The sequence below is a fragment of the Parasteatoda tepidariorum genome, chromosome 6 (assembly GCF_043381705.1).
Source record: "Parasteatoda tepidariorum isolate YZ-2023 chromosome 6, CAS_Ptep_4.0, whole genome shotgun sequence".
Lineage (NCBI taxonomy): Eukaryota > Metazoa > Arthropoda > Arachnida > Araneae > Theridiidae > Parasteatoda > Parasteatoda tepidariorum.
The window spans coordinates 50105807-50129815 of NC_092209.1; the positions used below are offsets into that span (position 1 = coordinate 50105807).

Here is a 24009-nt window from a genome sequence, read left to right on the forward strand (position 1 = left end):
ATTACTTGTCATTTTTAATCATGAGGTTTGAAAAAATGTAAAAACGTATAATTAAATGCTCAAATTATTTTATACCACACCTAGAAAATCTATATTCCTTAGCATTTATAAAACTATAAATAAATGGCATAAAAAACTTCTTTGTAATTTTAGCTGAATTACTCATTACAATGATGTTTTCTATCTCAATTGATACTGATTATGCTTTTTTGCAATAATAAAAAAATAGTTTTAAACTAAATATTAAAGAATTTATTTGTTGTATATAACTTGATAATTTAATTTTATATAACTTGTAGAATACAATATTATTGCATGGATATTTAAAAGAGAACACTATTTTTTTACACACTAAGAAAATGGATAAAAATAAAACACAAAAATTTATTTATGTACAAGTTTATTATAAGAAAATACATTTAGTAAAAATATCCATAATTTGATTATGCAAAATATGATAACTTTTTCAAACATGCATTTGAACAATATTTCACTGCTCCAACATAAAAGTCTGTTGGTTAAACAACTCCATTGTGAGATTAGCTAAAAATGCAGGAAAGCTGTCAAATTTATGAAGATATAATTGCATTTGTTCTGTCAGCTGCTTTGAATACTCAGTTTCAATCAACAAGATACCTTGAGCATTAACCTAAAAAAATATTCAATTTTAAGGCTTGAAACAACATTTTGAAACCAGTTCGTCAAATCTTATTACCCATAATACTAAAACACAGTGCCAGTCATAAAAAATAAATTTTCAATATTTAATTTCATAGATCGTAAGAGAAATATTCTCATTTTGAATCTTCAAACTCAATCAACAGCATACTGTTTGTCTACGATAGGTACTCTGCCAGACATTCGTCTGGAGCTGTGGCAGTGACTATGGTAACGAGGCATGATTATTTCAAGTAGGATGTGAGGTCCCTCTTTAGGACTGGTTTCGGCGAAAGAAAAGGAGACCTCTTCAGCGAAGCCACCCTCTCTAAAATGCCCTCTTCTTGTGTTCATAGCACCAGACTGCCGCAGACTTAGTGGCGGTCAGAGTACCTATCTTAGACAAACAGTACATTGAGCACTAACCCAAAAAATTTATTGACTTAACCTCTTACCTGCCGAGTAAAATTTACGTGATTCACTCCCGAGTGCCACCGTTTTTCGCTCAAGTGCGCTTTGTAACGCGATGTTTTGGTGGGGGGAAAAGATGCACGCTTTGCAATTTAAAAAGTTTACTTTCACAAGAGAAGAAAAAGGAAAAATAGAAAATACAAAACTTAAAGAATAAAAATACAATATAAAAAATTTTAAAACTTGGCTGTTGTATGATAAATCCTGAAACATGGTTGGACACATAAAACAACATCACATTCATTGCACTGATTGCGGATTCACAACGAATATACAGGGGGAAACGAAAGTGAAAGAAGAATAAACCTGACCTTACTCAAATAGAAAAACACAAGCAATAAATACGATGATATCACTTTTCTAACACATCCCTTTCCCATTTCCCCTCCTCCGAAATTGGTAATACATTCATTGCAAACACTTTCAAGGTCATTTTACTGAATTTAGAAGTCGGGGATGTAGTTCTATTTATAGCAGCGCAATGCAAAGCATCATATTTCGGGAAAGCGTATAGATACGCCTGCGGAAGTTAACGCATCGTCTGACCGAGATGTACATATATGCCCGCGGCAGTTAAGGGATTAAGGTATGGAAAAGCATTTCGAAACAGGTTAGACAAGACTTTTTACCAGGTCATAAAACTAAAATACAGTGCTGGTTATTGAAAATAAATTTTCAGTGTTGAATTTTAATACATAGTTTTATAATATTAAAATAAAAATATTATTCTCTATTAACATTCAACACTACAATAAATATTACACAGATATTCTCAATCAAACAAAATATTATCATTTTCAATATTTAGCATCAATCAACAGGATGCCTTCAATATTAACATCATGAAATATATTTCAATAAGATATTTGTGTGAATTTAATGCTTATCCCCCCCCCTTCCTTCCTTTAATTAAATGTTCTTGTTTGCCCACTGTGCATGCCCAAGCTCGGTCGCGTCATTTATATGCTCTACTAGATTAAAGTTTTTTATATTTCTGATTTCATCACAGACAGTCAATAAGGAGATCAAAACTAAAAGTCTTAATTATAGTCTTAAATGAATTTTGACAATTTTGAAAGATTAAATATTTCTACACAAACACAAGGAAAATAATGTTGTTATAAAAATATCATGCATGTGTATGATTATTAATTATGACGATAATAATTAGTGCAAAAAATACAGAGTTAAATAACAGAAGAGATGAATTTGCCTCTACTGATTCAAATTTAAACAATACTACATATTCAAGGTAATGAAATCACTCAGAGCTATTAACTAAAGACTGATGAGGAAAAAAAAATGCCTTGGGATAGTGGGAGTTGTATTTAAGAAAAATACAAGGCAAACTCAAATGAGGGATTATTAATAAGAGAAAATAAAGGGTTGATAAAAAAAAATATTATATAATACCTTGAAAAGTAAATAATCATCTCTGGAGTTGGCATAGACATGAGACAACTTAAAAGTCTCTGATGTTGGGACATCAATACGATAACCAGTTAACTGATAAACAGCTTCCCTGAATTCAGTAGCTTTGATACGAGCATTATCTAGAATGTATCGACGCTGTCTTTCAGCTGCTTGTAGCTGTTCCCTTAGAGCTAAAAACGACACAAATTACCAATTTCAGAAGAAAAAAACAATCGTAGTATTCCATTATTTCCATGCAATCATTTTGTGTTACACAGTTGAACTCTCTTATAATGAAGCAAGATTTACCAAAGAAATCAGAAATGCTTGTTTGGTACAATGCTATGTCTATTGGAGTATAGTTAGCTTTTAACAAGTAAACCCCTATTATTGTAATTCATATGATTTCTACTTAATTTCACCTCTTCAGCTTAGCTAATCCCTTCTTAGAAAAATTCCTTTTTGATGTTGATGATTTTTTACAGACCACAAGTCCTATCCGAAGAACAATAACACAGCAAAAAGACAGGCCAAAGTAAGTAAACTAACTTCTTTTACACTGAACAAAAATAAAAGATAAAGTAAATACCATATTTATAACTTAGCAATTATCCATGAACTTTTATCCTTTTTTTACGATTTCATTCGATTGTAATTAGCAAATATTACAATCCCTTCACAGCCCTTATAAGCTAGTTCAAATATATGTTTTTTTTTATTTTCTTTATTTTGTACAATAACAATAGATTACTATTATCTATGACATACTTGATGAAATTCTCTAAAACTAAATAGTGGACTTAGATGATTTTAACTTTTACTACCCTTCTATTACCAGTTTTAACTTAAATATTTTAACTTTAGAAAACAATTTTTTTAAAAATTTATTTGTAACAAGACTAAGATCTTCACCCTCTAAGCTCTGTTTTATTTAATTTTTTTAAAAAAAAACCTTAAGCTAGTAGTTTTTCTGCAATTAATTTCCTTATGTTCATCAAAGGGAAAAAATGCATTACAGGAAAATTTTGATACAGTATTTCCCAAAATCTGAATATAATACAAAGTTAAAATGTTTCTCAGATAATGTTAACAATTTCAGATTGAACTAAAAAATTTCATATCCAAAAAACTCCCTCCTATTATCTAATTTGGAAATAAAAATGTAAAAATATTTCGAAAATAAAGAAGCTTGATATTATGTTAAAGTTAAATATATTAAAAAGGGTAAGATTGTGCATTTGGGAAGTTCATCTAAGACTGACAAACATTATGTATACTAATTGTCCTGAACTACATCAGTCTTGTGCACACTAATTTGTCTCTAATCATTCATGCATGGATCCCAATTCAAATAAAAATTGTCATAATGATTCAAATAAAACACGGGAATAAAAGTAAAATAAATATTTAATAGTTCATACAACTTTTTGTGAAGTACACTTTAATCATAATATTGATAGTAACTTAAATCAGAATATTTATACCAATTAATTAATTTTTTACACTACATTTCCTTGCAATTAAAATATAGCTGATTTATAAATATTTATAATTAAAAGTTTACCTTATTATTTTTCCATGGCAAAAATTTAAATTCTTCTTCATTCGCTGAGAAACATGCCTTATTTTATTTATTACTTTTGCCAATCAGTTACTTAAGTAATTACCAAAACTTAAAAGAACTTTACCCTATCTGTTGGAAGTTAAACATACATTAATTATTTTATTTTAATATTGCTAGGGCACATATTTTAAAAATAGATAGAAACAATATAATATGAAACTAATTATTAATCAAATTACTATTTAGCTCTATGGTTACTTAGATACAATAGAGAAAGATCATAAAACTTAAAATAATAAGAAGACTAAGTATCTGACTTAACCTAAGAGCAGAAACATTAACCGTATCACAACATACAGGATATATAAGTTACATAATTATTAATAATAAATAATGTAGCTTAGATATCCTGTAAAAATATTAACTATACATAACTACATAAAATATTAATTATATCATAACACACAGAGTATATAAATAACATAATTATATGCTAGTAAATTTCATTTAAAGTATGAAGATAAAACTCAATTATCTATCATTTCTCACTCAAAGTATTAGATTTAAATAGCAGTTTCTTTACTAAAATTATTAATAGAACAGGCTAAATTATAAAGAAATGGATCACAATAAAAGATTGAAATTTTGTATTATCAAGCATCCAACGCTTTTACAAATACAGTAAATGAAATAAGTTTTCATTAATGATTTAATTCACATAAATTGATAACAAAATTAAGCATAATTTGAAATAAATTTTTAGGGATAAAATATATACAGTTAAAAATTTGCAAACAAAGAAATCTGTTATTCTTAAGTAATTGCCATATTTCCTTTATGTAATGTATATACGAAGCAATAATATAAGCTTAGGGGAGAGTCGGGTAGCCCCGCCCACTGTCAATTTCATATGCATAGAATATTTTTTCAAGTCAATGGGCAATCGGACATTAATTGTTATATTAAAAAAAGATTATTTTCAAAGTTTCAAGTATTTATGCAGCTGGTAACATGGTAAACAATAGTTTTGAAAATATGTTGTAATACAGTAGTCATGAAATTAAGAAAAATTGGTTCAATGTTTCGATTAAACTTCATTTTAATACTAAAAAAATAATTTTTTCTATACATACAGCATTAAAGTATGCAGTCTTAAGTTTAATTTGCACAAAGAAAGAAGTTTGTATGTAAAAAATTGTTCGAGTAATTACAAATTTACAAAAAAATTGGATTTCGGGTAGCCCCGCTCACATGAATGTCGGGTATCACCGCCCAACTTTATTTCGTCGACAAATGTACGGTTGCAAAGATTATTATTTTATTGCTTCAAATTTGAATGTTATATGCATTTTTAACAACAAATATATGTTTTAATATTATATGAAACATAAATTTATATATTTAAGTATGAAAAATTAAATATTTTTAAAATGTAATTGATATATCCAAATTAAATTTAATATCAAGAAATCATAAATATTATGATAAGCTATTTGCTTACTTATTTATTTTCACTTATTTGTGAACGAATCAATCTAGAGAAGCATTTGAATGCAATCAAAATACAAAGTGAATTGCAATTTTATAAGAAGTATTTTATATTAAGTTTATAAGAAGAGATCAACCAAATAAGTTTATATTGAAAAACAACTATTGTTATTAATTATTGTTACTTAAATTAAATTATTTTCGTTAAATATTTAATATAAATATATATTAATATTATAATATATTAATATACATTAATAATGATAAAAAGTATGACATTTGTTGTTATTAAATGATAGAATTCACTAAAAGTATATAAATATGTAATAAATAAAATAATTTTGTGATAAAAATGATAAATGAGGTTTATCTATTGTCAATACATTGGTAATTCTCATTTACACCTGAAAAAATAGCCAAATAAACACAATTTTTGTAACAGGGCGGGGCTACCCGACACATTTTGAAAAGAGCTGAAAAATATGTTTTTTTAAATTTCTATTTTTTTAAGTTTAACTATTCTTTTTTTGCTTTATTCTTTTTGCATTATTTAATTAGATGAAAAAACAATAGAAACATACAAAAATGTTGATTATTACTCAGTATTATACAGAAATATAAGCAATACTCCTTAAGTGAGCGGGGCTACTCGACTCTCCCCTATATATTTTTTCAAGGAAATCACAAGCAGTTCATATTTTCATCACATATTGTGGCACATCATACTCTCATTTCATAACATAAGTTGCATATCATATTATTATCAAAAGGTTTGGGATAATAATTTAAATAAAAAATTTAAAATGCATAAAAAATGATGAGCATAAAATGTAGAATGAGTCGTATAAATAAAGAAAATAACAGAAATATAAAAAATTTGGAGTAAAATGAGTTTTTTCAACATATAATTTAAATACATTTTTTTTGTATTGATAAAAACTTTTTTTAGTGAAACTATGAAAAAAAATTCACATATGATAAAAATTTTAAATTCCATTAAATGTGAATAATTCTGTTACAGATTAAGAAAAAAAATGGTAGCTGTTAGCATTTATTGGATAAAAATCTTGTAAGACTGCAAAAATAACTTCTTTAAAAAACTATGGTAACATCTGCAATATTCATACAAAATCCTTTCAAAGTAAAACTTACTTTGTAGAGTAGAATCTGCTCCCTCTGTTTCTAATTTTTGCTTAACCTTCATTGTAACATCTCCTGCTGCAGAGCCTTCTTCTTCCAGGACTTGAACTCTTTTTCTCAGTACATCATTTTCTTCTTTCAATTTTTGAAATATCTGAAAATGTCTTTGGTTTGCATCATCTAGTGGATTGAAGCGCATATGTAGAATCCTAGAGGCACTACTAGTATCAGTTTTCACCTAAAAATATTTTTTTTTATCTTGACTGTTAAATTACATTTAGTGCTCCACATGTTTAAAGATTGAGAATGCTTTGAAAAATACTATTTCAATTTAAGTTTAAGTTTAAAAAAAAATTTTAAACAAAAACACACATGAACAGAGGAAGGTTTCTGATAAACAAAACACCTAATAATATCATAATTACTGGGAGGCAAGAAAAATTGTAATTTATACAAATGCAATGTAACAAAGATCATTTTAAAAACATAATAAATGAATAAATGATGCACATGTATATTATAGCAAAAATTTGGTGATAAAAACAAAGTTACATATTCTTTTTTACCTTCACCTTACTTCTTTTTTACTTACAATTTTTAGAAGAGCAACAATCACTTTTTTTTTGGATAAAAAAATGAAGTTTTTTTCATAGTTCATCTTCATAGTTATCCTTAAAACACAGCAAACTATTGTTCAGATGTCATAAGACAAGGAGGAGCTTCTAAAATTGCAATGATTTTGTTGAAAATACTAATCCTAATATTAGCATTAAAAAGAAATTTTGAATTCTGTGGAAAAAAAATTTTTTTTCCTATTTGATATTCTCTTTTCTGGAAACATAGTATTTATTTTTATTTTATTGCATCCCACCTTTATTATTTCTAAATGCATGAAAAATGTGCATTATACCCAAATGTGCAATATGAAGACCACTGTGTATAAAGTTAAGATAGAAAATACAGCAGATAGATGGATTACAGCAAAAAATAAAATGAATATTCTTACTATTTTAAATTTATCATTAAGTTACCTACCTATAGAAATCTATGATTTAGTCAGCTACATAATCTTTTAAATGAAATACAACAAAAGAAAATTTAGAAATTATCCACACCTTTGTAAAATGTTTTTAAAATGTATTTAAATTTTTGATAAAAATGGTATCGCAATTTATCAACTTATAAATGACACAATTCATGTGATAAGTTAGTTATATCATTTTTAAAAAAAATCCTGAATACAAAATTTAGTAAATAAATTAAAAACACTTTGAAATGCAATCAAAACAGTGCAATTAACATGACAATAATTTTAATAAGCAATAACAAATGAGGATAAAAATAGAATTAGTGTTTATTTTATCTTCATTGTTTTGTTTTAATACACACTATTTTACAGTAATAATCACACAAATAATCTTCAAAACAGTTAAGTGAATATTTACCATTTCTTGCTGCTTTATGGTTCTAATTTGGGCATCTTTTTGTAGCTCTACAATTTGAGATTTTAGAGAAACATTTTCTTCTCTAAAAAAGGAAATTTTAAGAAAGCAAAAGTCAGAAACAAAATTAAAAATAATTAAATAAATAAAACAAAATAAATTCTTATCCTGTATAGTGGAAAATAGTGGCAATTTATTTTTAGATATTCTTTTAACCCAAATTGTTCTTAATCAATTCATTTCATTAAATATTTATTTCAGATTGCAATAAAAACTTCATTTTTAAATTAGCTATATCGGATAATAATATGATTATGATTATACTCTAATAAGATTAAAATTTAATTAAATAGATTAAATATATTAAAAAGTACATTCTTTTTGATAAAAAAGATGAAAAGATAAAACTATATTTCAAAGCTCAGCATTATACCTGATAATATGGTGAAACCCATCAACAAAAAATTACTTACTATTCCATGACAAACATTTGATTTTTTTAAAAGCCTAGTTCTCCAGAATAAGATTTTTGTTAAAATTCACCCTTCTGAATATTTTGTATGTATTTGGTGCCAGCAAAGTTTAAAAAGTAGGAACATGAATAAATTAATGAAACACATTTAGTAAAACATTTTGAAAAAGCTGTGGGTTGTGCCAATAACAAATCAGGATGATAATAATTTTTCTTCTTTTAATTTCAATTTGTAATTTAACATGCTACCAGCTATGTCAAATTATCTTTTATATTGATAACCTGTTTTAAGTTATCGAAATTAAAAAGAGTGCATGAAAATATGACTGTATATTTTATAATACTACTTATAGACTCAATATTTAAAATATAATAAATGGGCACTGAAATATGATAAATGCAGTATCAGTTAATAATAAATCTTGATTTATATATTAACTGATACTGCATTTCTAAAAGGGACTATGTCCGGCAACCTAAACTAACCAAAAGTGAATTGACTGTAAATTTAATTATCTTTAAAGTGGACTTAAGAGGTTATTAAGGGACGTTGTGGAGTCACAATCTATATTGTAGAATAGGCAGTGTTCAAAAAGATTAGCTTTGGTTTTTGGAGACTTTTCACTTTTAGTTAATTTCCTGAGAGAGGATGCTATGCTAAATTGAAAATTGATTTATCAACATTTTAAAATACTTTCAGACTAAATATTTAGTAATAATTTACTTATACAAAAAATTACACAACAATATTAACAGTGAATTGAAAGATAAAACTTTTAATACATGAATAATTTAAACAGAAATTAAAAAAAAAAGGAATATAAAAAATTACTTTAATTTTCTTAATTCAATAGCATGATCATCAGGTCCATGAGAATCACTCAATTGCTTCAATTTCTCAGTTAAAATATCAACTTCCTTTTCAACCTTAAAAAAAGTTAAAAGGCAGATTACTCATTGTAAACCACAGCGGAACCACAATTTTACGTTTTTCCATTGAACTAGTATTAAAAAACACACGAGGTGGGATAACGTAAAATCGGGGTAAAACAATGTAACTATATTTTTCGAAAATTGGCATTTACGCAATGAACTTCTAGGAAGAAAAATGCGTAATCTTTACATGTTTTTTTTTTTTATACAAGTATAATTATATCCCTCTCAATACTGAAAATATACCCATTTTCTAAATTAGAATCATCTGCAAACACAAATATTTTGTTTAATAAGATTTCATATTTTGTTGTTTAAATTCATGCTAGCACTTGAATATTGGTGGATATTTTAGTTTATTTTTCGTTCTCTCTTTTTACATCAAAATAAAATATTTTTTATCGAAATCCAAAAAATAAAGTTTTTTCAATTTAAAAAATACTTTCCATTTTTCATTTTCAATGGGCTAGTATGATATTAAAAAGATCACATTTGACTGCCGATTAAAAGTTGTTTCAAGTCATTAACATGATTAAGACTTTTATCAAGCACTCCAGATGTCATAGTATAAAAAATTTCAGCATTAAAAAATTAAATTATAACAGTTTATTCTGATATTTCCTAAAAGTGTTTGCATTTAAATAATGTTGGTGTTTTCAGCTAAGCTCTTGTAAAAAATTCAGAATCCTGAATTAAATTTTGGATAAGGAATAGAAAGTTAAAAATGTACATTAATGTTCCTTGAATGAAATCAAAATTACCTAGACACCCTAATTTAATCTTTAATTATAATAATAACTAAATATACAGCAGTATTATATTTGTAAGGATTAATAATGCACAATTATCTTATAAGGAAAAAAAATTTGTTTATGCCGTGAAAGTACCAGGATTACAGGGAAAAGTTTTTAACATCTGTTTTGAAGGTGTTTAGGAAGGAATTTAACGTCTGTTTTGAACAGACAAGTTGATTAAGTTTAAAGAATAAAGTTTGCTGACACATATAATTCATAATTCAGGTATAAAATCTATCCAGATATGTTTCAGAAGAATATTAAATTTCTTCAACTGCATAAAATGTAAAAGGTTTGTTTAAAATATTTTTAAAATAAATATATTTGTAACAATTTATCTATCATACAATTCATGCTTGTATATCAAATAAATATATGTGCATCAATAAAGTATAAACAATTTTAGAATGAAATTAAAGGAAAATTACTTTTTCCAATGCATTTTTATATTCCATATTCATTTCTTCTAAATGGCTTATTTCCTCTGAATTCATAGCAACTCCACTTATTGTAGATTCAGCAAGATAAGAATCCAATGCTTTCCTACAATGATCTTTTTCCTACAAAATATAATATTGTTGTATCCAAAAATTAGCATCATAAAAATGATGTGCAACAAAAAAAGTTTGTAGGTACTTTGGAAAGAAACATTGCTTTTCTCTGAAGGCGCTTGATAACTGAATCCTGGCGAGATAAATTATCTTGGGAAATCTGTAATTTGTAGTTTAGAGATTTTATTTCATTCTCTTTTTCCTTCATTTGCTTTTCAAGAGTTTCAGAGCTGAAATATCAAACAAGAGAATGACAGTGAAAGATATATGAATAATTTTTTTTATAAAATAAACACAAAAAATTATTTAAAAATTATATTTTAATTGAGGGGCATAGAGCAATAAGTCACAATTTTTTTTTCTTCAAAATCGACAATTTTGCATTAAATTGTTCCCTAGTAGTATTTCCAGATATGTATTTGAGCATCTGAAATTTACATGTGATAACAAACAGTACAATACATAAGAGCATTTTATTATCCACAACAATTTGAAAATATGGCTTACTATTAGAACTTAAGTAAGCACCAACTATTGGGATCATCTTGAAGGAACAAAAAGCAAGTGATGAGTTATTACTGAATTTCAATGCAAATACATTAATTATATCAGTAATAATAAAATGAAGAAAAAGACTAATCAAGTAGAAAATAGATTTATGTTATAAGCATTTTATTTTTTGTTTGAATTATAAAAATTATACTTGGATTGGGAAGTATTGAAATAGTGATTAAAAACTTTCTTTGGAGAAAATTATATTCCACTTTAAAAGAATATATATTTCACTTTAAAAAATAGCATGGAAAAACTATTTTTTTTTTTTTAAAAAGGGAAAATTATTTAGCTCAGATCTTATTTTATAAAAATATATATTTGGAGTTACATTGGTCTTCAAAATGTGTAACTTGATCAAAAGCAAGCAGTGTGTCTGCTGTCTATGTTCTTTAAAAAAAAGATAAAATCCTTCAAGAAACTAAATAACTTTGACAATACCACAACAATTCATAATTGTAAGCATTTTTACAATTTCCAATTGTTGAAGAAAAAAAAAAGAAAGATTTTAAGTTTATTCAGCAACTTAGTTTTTAGAAAGTGCTTTTAGTAAGCCCATTTTTTCAAAAACAGGATTCAAAAATAAAAGTAGTCCATTAGTTTTCGATTGATATATTTAAATCGAAGCAGACCGCTATGAAAAAAATAATCAATGGCTCTATTAAGTAAGAAATCAATCACCATCAATCAAGCATAAAAGGATGGCCTGCTGGTTTGGTCTGGCTTTCATCTTCATAGCTGTTGATATTACACATTCTTTGAAATTTTGATCCATTTTAATTTTAATATTTTAAATAATGTTCAACTTAAGGTAAGAATGCAACATTAAATCCAGTCATCAAAACATAATGAAAAAATTTCAATTTATATTGAGTTTTATTCGCAATTCTTAATTAGTTAACAAAATGAAAGTATTGCAAAATTATTAAATTTATTTGATTTGATCATCTTTTATTTCATAAAAAGAAAAAAATCTAATAGGAGCATGTGAATAGACCAGTCAAAATGTGTACAGACTAGTACATATTTTTAGTTAATACCCCCTTGGACCATTATTTCCACCAGAAAAAAAGTTTAATGATACAAAGAATTTTTTACAAGTAGTAAATATTTGATAGAAAATCATAAATGCTGTAGAAGTTTTCTGATTTATAGAAAAATATATACTTCAAAAAAAAAATTGTCTTTACCTTGATTATTGGGTGCTTAAATTTAATAATTCAAAACCTTTCGGACAATCAATTCAGTTTCAAAAATGATTTTGCACCTAAATTCTGTGGCTAAATAAATGAAAGTGTAAAAACTTTAGAGAACTTATAAATAGCTAATTGTGTGTGAGAGTGTGTGTTGCTTGTTTACACTTTGATCAAAGCTTTTTGTCAGTTTGCGTACCTACTTAGAAAAATAAAATTATTGTACTTAAGAATTAGTAAAAAATGCACTCAAATTATTAATTATTGCTCCATAGTCATATTGTCTTACAAAAGTGTGTCATCTAAACAAGTGCTGCAAAAATAACCATAAAGTAGAATGTGCAGCAAATTTTCATGTAAATAGAATAAATCTATAACAAATTAGGATATGAGAAGCAACTCACTAAGATGACAATTGAGACAATTTATTAGTCAGAACAGCTTCATTCTGTTGATACTGTGACAATCGTCGTGAAAATGATGTAGGTGACCTAAAATAAATTTGGAATCAGATATGTGAATGAAAATTTACAATTAATGAAATATAAGTCTTTTAACTATAGTATTGGGAAAATATAAACATTCATACAACACAAAGGAGAAAAATCATGATACCAACAGCAATTTTGCCAACTAACCCATTATTTAATTTTAAGTAAATAATAGAGAGAAAATGACAAATATTTTCTTAAAAACATTTATTTAATGAAAAGTGAAGAATAAGAGAAATATTACATCGCATGGTGAAATCCTTGACTTTTAAACAAAACAAAAACAGTTAAAGATTGTGTATTTAAAAATTTTATGTCTGTTTGTTAGCCCAACTTAAAACATAGATACTGAATTTTACTACAATTTAGAGAGTAAAACATTTCGATTACATTAGATTGAATGCTAGTTATTATAAAAGTAAAATAAAGAAAATGTTTCACATAACACCACACAACTTTTATGAAAATCCCGTCAAACTCGTGAGAGTCTAATCTGCATGTAATTAAGTCAGTCTAATGAGCCAGGGTGTGAGTTCACTGTCTCTGCAGTGGGCATGTAGTTTTCTTTAGGAGTTTAGTTCCAGGTCGAGTTAGAATGCATTGCACTGCTGCCCTGGGTAACTTACATGCCCTTTGGGATTAGAACTGGATCTTTTCTTACTCTCAGGCCTTTTTCGCCCAGCAACTCCATTGTGGCACTATTAATCATTTGCGACTCGAGGTCTTGTGCTCACAAGTTTGAAATTATTTAGAGCGTTTGCTAACTTGCTGATGTCATGCCAACATTTCATAATTTAGGGAATGGACTATAACAGTATAGGCCCCTAACCAAATACCAAATCTGTGAACGCACACAACTTTACTGAGACTCAAATAACAGCAATAGAAACCAAGAAGGTGACACAGAAATAAGCACAGAACCAAGCAACCAGAATGCAGCACAGTCAATGTTAAAAGATAATGAGAAAAGAAGGCTATCAGATTTTACTATTTGTAAAGAAAAGACTTAAATAATCAACAGAAAAAAAACAACATTTAAATATCAGCTAAGTAATCAAAATCAAAGCAATTTCAAAACTGCCTTGAAAAAATAAATAAATAAACAAAAGAACAAGAGTGTTTTAGAATTTGGTTTTTGAAAGATAGAAATTTATCCTTTTACAATATAATATAAAGGGATATATGAAGATAAAAAATGATTCAGTGGGTGCCAATTTATGTTGAGGTGGTGATGGTGGATATTCAGGTGGTTAGGCGTAGTTGGAGATTTTGACCAATTGTAGATGGTGATGATAAACAGAAGAAGATGAAAACAATATTTGAGCTGGATTAGAATTTAATAAAAAGGCTTTTATTTTATGTATAGTATTTGTAGAGCTCGAGATACAAAACTAAATATTATCCATAAGAATTTCAGTTTAATAAGTTTTGCATAGTAATATCTAAATAGGTCAGGCCATGGGAGACAATCCCCACGACCTGCCTAATCAAAAGCCAAATTAAAAGTACATGTAATTTGCTCCGATCGGACACAGGAGAAGCATGGGTAGGAGATCCAAAAATTGGCGATTTATTAAAATATAGCACAGCCAAAACAAAGCCAATCAGCATATCAATATTGGGTTTAAAAATAATACCTTGGCGATCACGAGTCGCCAACAAATTTATGAGAATTATTACAACCATGCAACTGAAACATTTTTGCGGTTGGAAAATTAGAATAAAAAGTTATAAATAGATTTTTGTTTTCGATTAAAGGCGACAGTGAATATATATGTCTGCATTAGTAATGAAATAAAAAAAAAGTATCCGTTACATTGATCTGGAAGAGAAGAAATAAATATTTTATGTTTGTTTTAAAAAGATTAAGTTTGTGATTTATTTTAAATGTAATTCTATTAATAAAAAATCAGCTTAAGTAATGAAAGATATTTTAAAAGATAGAAAATAAATATGTGTATGCCAATTCTGGCATCACAGGATAAAAGAAATTTATCACTTTACAATTTATTATCCCTTTAAAATTTAATACTTTTTTCTTGCTTATTACATAATAAGCAAGAAAAAAATAAAAAATTTTTTTCTTGCATTAAACTTTTTTCAATACTGCAAAACTAAAGCTATTATGGACATAAAAAATATTTATTTGTCTTCAAAATAAAATTAAAAAAACTTGCTTACTTATATGCAGTTGATTTATCATCAAAAAGATTTTCCCACTGATTAAGTTTCATTTTCAGTTGCTCATTTTCTACCTGTAACTTAGCAACAGCTACACACTTTTGTTCTGCTTGTGTCAGCTTTTGTTGCATGCTCCACATTTTTTCCTGATACAAAGCAATGTTGTTTTCTCTAAAATAATTTTAAAAAAAATACTAAAATAACTTCTTTCATATGTATACATAAGAATTAAAAAAACTATTTTAACCCACTGAGGGTTTAGCAAATGGGCGAAATATGGGAGAATGTTTCAACTCAGTACACTACTTTCCTATCCAATAACATGGAAAAACAGGTTTTGCTATGTCCAGAAGACTGCAGGTTAAAATTCGACTTTTCACATGCAGAACCGTCTGTGGGTTAAATTATAAATAATTTATTTAGAAACATCAGACATATCAATTTACAAGATGAATAACAAAAGAGTGCTTTACTTATATTGGCTGAGTTCTTCTTTCATTATTCTGTTTTCTTTTTGTAATTCATTCAAAGTATTTAAATCAGACTGCCTGCTAGCTACAATTAATGCAGCATCCTTATCCGCTTCAATTTTATTTTCGAGAGTCTGAAAATGACAATAAAGATTTCCTCCATTAAAAAAATTACACGAATAAAAATCTTTCAAATTGCGTTGCTTTATATCCTTATTTTAATAATGAATAGCAAGTAAAGATAAATATGTAAGAAGTTTGGTATAATAAATGAGTAAATGCTTAAAATGTATCGTTTGTAAAATTACCTTTATTCTATCATTAGCTTCTATTAATTCTTTTTGTAAAGTGTTGCATAAAGCCACTTGTTCAGCCATGTCACTATTTTTCCTACAATAGAAACAAAAATTACAGGATTTTTTAAAATTTAAAAGTGTCAAAGCTAACTGACCTTTTAGCCAATACATAAATATTTGGCTTAATTTTCTTCAAGATCTAAAGAAACTGCCTTTCAGAGAGATCAATATTTTCTTAATATATTTTCTTCTAACTGACTGATATTGAAAAAAAAAAGCAAACCACATTACCTAATAAGCACCAGTTGAAATTCTACTGACTATATGTTTACATAGTGAATGAAACAATTGGTTAATAATAAGATAATGTTTAATAATAAGATAGATAATAGGTAATAGATAATGTTTAATGAGATAAATGTTTACATAGGGAATGAAACAATTGGTAAATAATAAGATAATGTTTAATAATAAGATAGATAATAGGTAATAGATAATGTTTAATGAGATAAATGTTTACATAGCGAATGAAACAATTGGTTAATAATAAGATAGATAATAGGTAATAGATAATGTTTAATGAGATAAATGTTTACATAGGGAATGAAACAATTAAGAAGCTCCATCCGTTAGACAATATCCATAAACATAATAATAAAGTTGACAAAATAAATAATAATACCTAAACACCATAAAGTGTTCTCCTGTAGGTGACATTTTACATCAAAATGTTTTTCTTCCAAAATATTTTTGTTTCAAGATTTGCAATTCAAATGAAAATAAGAGGTTCTGTCCATCATGAGTTGTTCATTAAGTACAGTAGACAAAATAAATAACTATGCACCATAAAGTGTTCTTTTGTTAGTAATAGTTTAAGTCAAAATGATTTTCTTTGAAAAGATTTTTGTTTTAAAAATGAAATCATTCACTACAACAAATGATAACCTTATAAATTTTTAAATAAACAATTTCAAATCATTATATATGGTACAAGCCTATGCAATTTTCTTCAAATATTTATTTAATTTTAAGGAAAAATATTTTAAAATTTTTTTAAACTTGTATATGTTTTTAACGCTTTTAATATGTGTTTATAAAACTCAAATTACTAAGCAACAAACTAAAAAAATTCTTCCGAAACACAGTAAAGTGTAGGTGATACTTGGAGTCAAAATGATTTCTCTCCAAAAGATTTCTGTTTTTGAGAATAAAATAATTCACCACATGCAATCATATTCTTATACATTTGAAGATAAACAATGTTAAATTATCATATATAGCTTGTAAATTTCCTTAAATATGATATTAAAGTAATTATGAAATACTAAACTTTCAGTATATAGTAATCAAAAAAAAAAAAAAAAAACACTTTGACTTTATACATTTTAGAATAAATGTATCTGCATGCAATAAATGAATTTTTAAAGTTTGTAATATCAGGTATTTTAGAATTTATGCCTAAGCTAAAGTAATTATTAAAAAATGAAATCTGCATCTTTACAAATTTTATAAAACAAAGAATTTTGACTTTCGAATTTTACTTTAATTTTAAGTGTAAAAGTAAATTAATTTAATTTCAAGTATTAATAAGAAAAATTTAAAAATAAAAACTTTACATACTTTTTAAGACTATCAATATAAGATTGAGATTTTTCTGCTTCTTCTGTAAGCATGCTAACTTTTAACTCTAATCTAAAAAATAAGAATATTGATTAATACTGAAACTACATAAATATCATTATAAAGCTTAGTGGTAAGTGATCAAAGGGCCAGTTTAGTGAATTTGAGAAGACAAGCATTAAAGTTCTCTCTAAGAGTAAGAATTTCCACATTAACTAAATTAAGATAGCAAAAGTTATTAAAAATATAAATAGATCAAATGAAATAATTAATATTTAACCATAGTATGGGTATTAAATGCCAAAGAAAGATATAATGCTGAGTAATCAATTATCTGTGCTATGATCTGAGCTAGATAAACATGATTATAGAACTCAGTGGATAAGTGATCAAGGTGATGTTTTAGTGAATTAGTTTAGTAAAGAAGCTTTAAAGTTTACTTTAAGAGTAAGAATTTTCATGAACTAAATTAAGGAAATGGAAGTTTCTAAAAGTATAAACAATATAAATGAAATAATTAACATCTAACCATACTAAGGGGAAAGACCATTAGACAATGCCAGCATTCATCTATCAAAAGGTACTTCAAGATTGAATCAAGTTAGCATGTTTTACATACTAGTGAATTGATATTTAATTATTCTAATGGTAGTTATGCCACAATACTCCCCCACCAGAATTTTATCAGGGATAGAATTCAATGAACGGATACCACTAGCTGCTGTACTTGTGAAAGACTGGGTGATCTGTATTAAGGTCACCGGGTTTTGAGCTTTAGCCATGAGAGCTGTATTAAGTTCATGGCTGTGTGAGTTGTCACTCTTGTGTTGCTATTAGCAGTCGAGTGTGTGCAGGGTCCCGTTGTGTAAATGAGACTGAGAAGAAATAACGCAAGTAAGACGATGACGCAGTCACAAATAGCGAGTCAACTTTTCAATGTTAACCATTCATCGAAGTAGGCATGTTCATAACACGTCCACAGGTCACCAATGAGGGAAGAAACCATTAGACAATGCCAACTTTCATCTATCAAAAGGTACCTCAAGATTGAATCAAGTTAGCATGTCTTATATTCTAGTCAATTGATATTTAATAATTGTAGTTGTAGTTATGCCACAATACTATGGTTAACTGCCAATGAAAGATACAATGCAGAGTAATTAATTGTCTGCCAATAATGATGTGAAATCCTTTTAAATGACCAAGGGGAATACAAATACTGCAATTAAGTTGAAGGAAAGAGGAAAGAAAGGAAAGGTTTCTTACAGATTTCCTTGTGGTTTATGCAGTGCTGGCTGACTTCTCCCCTGCCTTATTGAATTGTTTGTTTCTAACTATAAAACAGATAGAAACCTATCCACATAGGTTTTTTGGGTTTACAAAACTAATTGAACAAAATTTTAAAAGATTACAATTTCCAGCAGATAGGTAATATCTTATCTGTATTTGAAATTTAAATTAGCACAGTATTTGGCGTATATGCCGATGGGATTTATAAGCTGATTTCATTTTTACATGAGTCTTGCAGAAGAATTCTTGGATTAGTATGCATTTATTCAAAAACAATTATTTATGAAAAAAAATACAAAATAGTTTGTTTTTCTTATCTTTGGACATAATTTTTTAAATAAAAAAATAGCGTGAAAAGACAAGTTTTCGATTAATGATGGACTGTACGATGCCATCTACCAAAGTGGAAATAAATTTAACTTAGGAATAACTAATTAAGTGCAGAATATTTGTTTTTCCCATTCCCTTACTTATATTTTCAAAATATATATTTAATTTTCAAATTTTTGCAAAATAAGAAAACTTCATTACAAAGCTCAATCTAATTTCTGTAGTCACTCTCATTTAAATTTCTTTTTCATTTTCTTATTAATGCTGATTACATTATTTTCTTCAATTGAGAATTGTAACTCAACTTCTTTACTCAAATTTGTAAAGACAGGAACAAGAAATGTCTAGAAGTAAAATTAATTCCAAGCAGGGTTTAGGAAGCACACTGTATGGTCTACGGTTAAACAATTTTTGCCAATTTCCAGAACCATTATATACATAAATGCTCTCATTAAAGAATCAAAGAAACGTGCCTTGGTAAGAGAAATTGCGGTTGTATGCTGCTATTAAAATTCAGGTTTGCAATTCTTAAAAACCCTTATTTTTCTTTAATAGAATTTAGGAATTTATATAGTCTTAAAATAGGAAAACAGTGTATGCAACAATTGAAAATTTTCGTGATGTTTATCTCAGGTGTAGGGTTTATAGTGGGGCGATGTTTCTATTAGATATTACTGTACTATATATAGCTATATATCAATGCGAGAAAACAGTATCTGAATAATAATAATAAATGCATACTTTCCAATTTCCATATTCAATTTTCGTACAGCTTCAGTTTTTTCACTTTTGACCTAATATAAAATTTGCACGTAGTAAATAATACATCTCAAATAATGCCATCTTGTTAAAATGTGGAAACATTAATAAATATTTTTATAAAAGGAGCATATAAAATTTTTTATTACTGTTTAGATCTAGGAGTACTTTTTTTTCTTAATGCAATATCAAATAGATTTTATTAGAATATATTTCTAAACTTATTGACATTTCATTCAGCATTATGTGAACTTATTTGGCTGACTATCTAAAATAAATAACTTTTGGTTACTTAAATTTCACAAGAAAATATGAAGTTTATTTCCTTTTTAACTCTTTACATTTACAATCTTTAAAATATTAAATACAGCAGTAGAAAAGATTTAAAACATGTTAGATGTTAAAAAAAAATTTTTTTTCTCTCTTATGAATTTTAAGAATTGAAAACTTTTAATCGAACAGCTTAAAACACCATTTAAGTTTGATGGAGTCAAAATGATATTGCTCAACTAGATATATCTACATATACAGTTGTAAAGTTTACAACATGTATTTCTTATGCTTCATAAGTTTATTCTAATGAACTACTTATCAATTAAAATTTAATTATTCAACACAAATATACATAGATATAAATATATATAGTGAAATCCCAGATATAGGTTGTCCATTTCGTACATTATCCTGCTTCCTACGTCATTTTCTGCTGGTCTGTGAAAATTCCATATACTGACAATGTTCAATTATCCTCAATTTTACGTTACCCTTTTTTATCTTGCTTTATACGCTTTTATAACAGATCAAAATAATTTTTCTCTACAAAGCTTCCACAAACTTTTTCATAGTTTATTTTTCTCTTGTATATTATCTGTTTGTAATGTTTTTGACATTAGAAGGAAACATTTGCAAATGCATACCATTAAGGGTTTTAATTATAATTGTATCTAAATTTTAAAAAAAAAACATGTAATGATTAAAAAAATTTTAATCCTGATTTTATGTTATCCCGCTTTTTGTGTTTTTTAATGTTAGTCTGACTTAAAACGTAACGTAAAATCGGAATTCCACTGCATGTATAGGCATACAAGTAAAGTTGTAAAGAACAGTTATTAAACATAAAAACAATAAGAAAAATAGTAGATTAATACATACATCTGCTAACTCAACTTTTAAGTTGCTACATTCTTGTTGTATAGCTAATAGTTTCATTTCTAGCTGATCACGATCTACCTTTTTAGAATACTCAAATTCATGAAGTTGACTTTTAGCACTGGCAGCTTGCTTCTTTGCCCATCTTAATTGTGCTTGCAATTCTTCAATCTTTTGAGAATCAATCTAATATATTTATAAAAAAAGGAAAATAAAAACAATTAAATCATTTCAAGAAAACTACCTAAATGTCATTTTTTAGTATATTGTTGGTAATTTTAACTGAGAAGTCAATCATATATCAACCATGGGCATCATATATCAACCATAAAATTGTAAAACAAATTACTTGATAACAAAATAAAATATACAAAAAATTACTTCATTTTGCTTTCGACATTCTTCAAGCTTGGACTCCAAACTGAGACAAATTTTTTTATTAGCAGGCTCCATGACGCTAATTAAAGATTCTCGCTCTTTTAGTTTTGCTTGAGAAGCTTGCAATTCTACTTCTGCACTAACCAATTTTCTTTTCAATGAATCTAAAATTATTGAAAGAAAGAAAGCACATTATTCATACTTCACTAAATTCAACTTAATCTGGCGGCACTATAAATTTTTAGGCAGAACTATTGCCGTTCCAAGATCTAATTATGATATCATCCATTATTAGAAAAGTAAAATATAATCAACAAAATAATTGAGTGATTTTAGAAGGCTTCTCAAGTGGAAGTTTAAACTAAATAATGAATAATTTAAATGACTGAATTTAAAAATCATTTAATATGTTGAATTAAATTAAATCTGAGCTTTTCTTACTACAAAGGTTCTTAAATAAGCACTTTCAACTTAACATGTAGAAGGAAAATTATACAGGGGTCTGTCTAAGATTTTCTGAGAGGTACCTATTTTGTGAAAATTTAAAAATGATATTAAAAATTCAACACAAAAATACGTAAAAAATATGGATTTATCGCTTCTTAAGGGATACAAAAATAAAATTTTAAGAAATTATTCAAAATTAAAATCTACCGTTTTTCCTAAAATTGAATTTGTGAAACTACCGTTTTTCCTAAAGTTGAATATGTGAAGGTACCGCTAAACGGTAGTAAATTTGGCCTAGACAGACCCTTGTTATAGGCATCCAGATAAACTTTTTATGAATCTGTAGAAGAGTGTAAGAGACTTTCCTTAACTGTGAGCTGCGATCGAACTAATGACCTTCCGATTCATAACCAAATGCTCTAAACACTACGAAAAAGGTGCATATCTTGACTATGAAGTGAATTAATAAGCTTTATATAATTTCAACCGTACCTTTCTTTCTGATGAAGAACTCCGTTATATAATTCTTTCAAGTGAAGTAAAAAGCCTGACTTGTTATCAGCCATAAGCATTTCATCTCACTGATCCGTAATGAAGTTATTATTCCACTGCAGTTAGGGCTTTGATGTACTTTAAAACTTACGGTGATTTGTTTGTCATTGTATAAATAAATGGGAAAATTTCCATATCCGTACCTGCCCCAAAATAATTGCCAAGTTTCAGTGACTACTGGGCTATGCTACCGAAAAAATAAAAAATACAAGGGAGAAGCAATTTAGAGAAAATAACTCATAGCCCAGTGCAAACAGGTACAAGAACAGAAATAACACCAAGCAAACAGAGAAATTAGGCAAAATAATGTAATGGATCCATCTATTGAGGAGTGAGATATTTGTATGTTTCTTATCTGGGAGCAAAATGTTCCCAGACAACTATCTATCACTAATGTTGAGCAGATCAAATAAGAGGTTCATTGGCTGCCTTTGGAATTGAACCAGGAACCTTTGGATCTGAAGCAAAATTCTCTATCTCCTAATTCTCCTACCAGAAAAGAAGGTGAACACTCAATTACCAGGTTGAAACTTTATATAATCAATAATAAACTTTATGTAGTTGCCACTGCAAGTTTAAAGTTTCTCAACCATACAATATTTACATTTGGGATTTTTTTTTAACAATTAATTTCATTTTTTATAAATTACTTGAAGTTGAAACACTACACAATTGAAACAATTTTGTTTTACAAGAAGGGAATACGCGTGAAAATTAAGTTTCTTAAGGATATGAAATAATATTTAATGGCACACAAATATAATATTTTAATTCATTAATTAAACTCTATTAAAATTTCAATCACAAATTTTGAGCCAGCAAGATAACTAATATATAAAGCAGATAAAATTTACTTTTCAACAAGCTACGTTTTTTATTATAAAAATTCGTTACCAGGTGTTTCCATTTTTAAAAAAGATGATGAATCTGAGTAACAGCGTGAATCTTCCAAACCACTAAAGTTTAATTTAGTTGCAGTATTAGGAAGATAAATATGACTTGGGCCAGCAACGGAGCCTTTTAAACCTGATACATAATTCTTATAATCATGTTCAATAGATTTCATTGGAGTTAATGATTTCCATATAGAATTTTTCACGTCTCTCAGCATACGAATAACTTCTGTATTATCTTTCGGTGATGTCATTATAATAATATATGAAACTAGGAGGAATTAATTAAAATAAAATAATTTCATGTCGATCTTTCAATGCGAAGGTGCTACTTGTTTACAAACAAACGCGCCAAATGAAAGTAAAAGTTCAAGTTTTGAAAATTGCTCAAGTATGGTTTTGTTGAAGCTTTTAATGGTGTATGGTTTGTTCATTCAAATTAAATTGGTTTTTTAGTAGTATAATGCAAAAATTTAAATATTG

At 27.1% G+C, this 24009-nt stretch overlaps 1 protein-coding gene across 1 annotated transcript; it reads right to left on the reverse strand.

Annotated features, from left to right (window-relative positions):
- Positions 1 to 383: 383 nt before the first annotated feature.
- LOC107450844 (mitotic spindle assembly checkpoint protein MAD1) lies at positions 384 to 23983 on the reverse strand. The gene is made up of 16 exons (XM_016066757.4): positions 23528 to 23983; positions 21638 to 21798; positions 21260 to 21442; positions 20090 to 20142; positions 17729 to 17800; positions 16121 to 16202; positions 15816 to 15946; positions 15343 to 15513; positions 13075 to 13161; positions 11011 to 11155; positions 10803 to 10934; positions 9480 to 9574; positions 8179 to 8260; positions 6746 to 6971; positions 2542 to 2732; positions 384 to 649 (listed from the first exon to the last, which is right to left on the reverse strand). Exons 1-16 carry the CDS (start codon positions 23778 to 23780, stop codon positions 491 to 493), a joined length of 2223 nt encoding a protein of 740 aa, XP_015922243.1. The 5' UTR covers positions 23781 to 23983; the 3' UTR covers positions 384 to 490.
- Between the last annotated feature and the right edge of the window lie 26 nt (positions 23984 to 24009).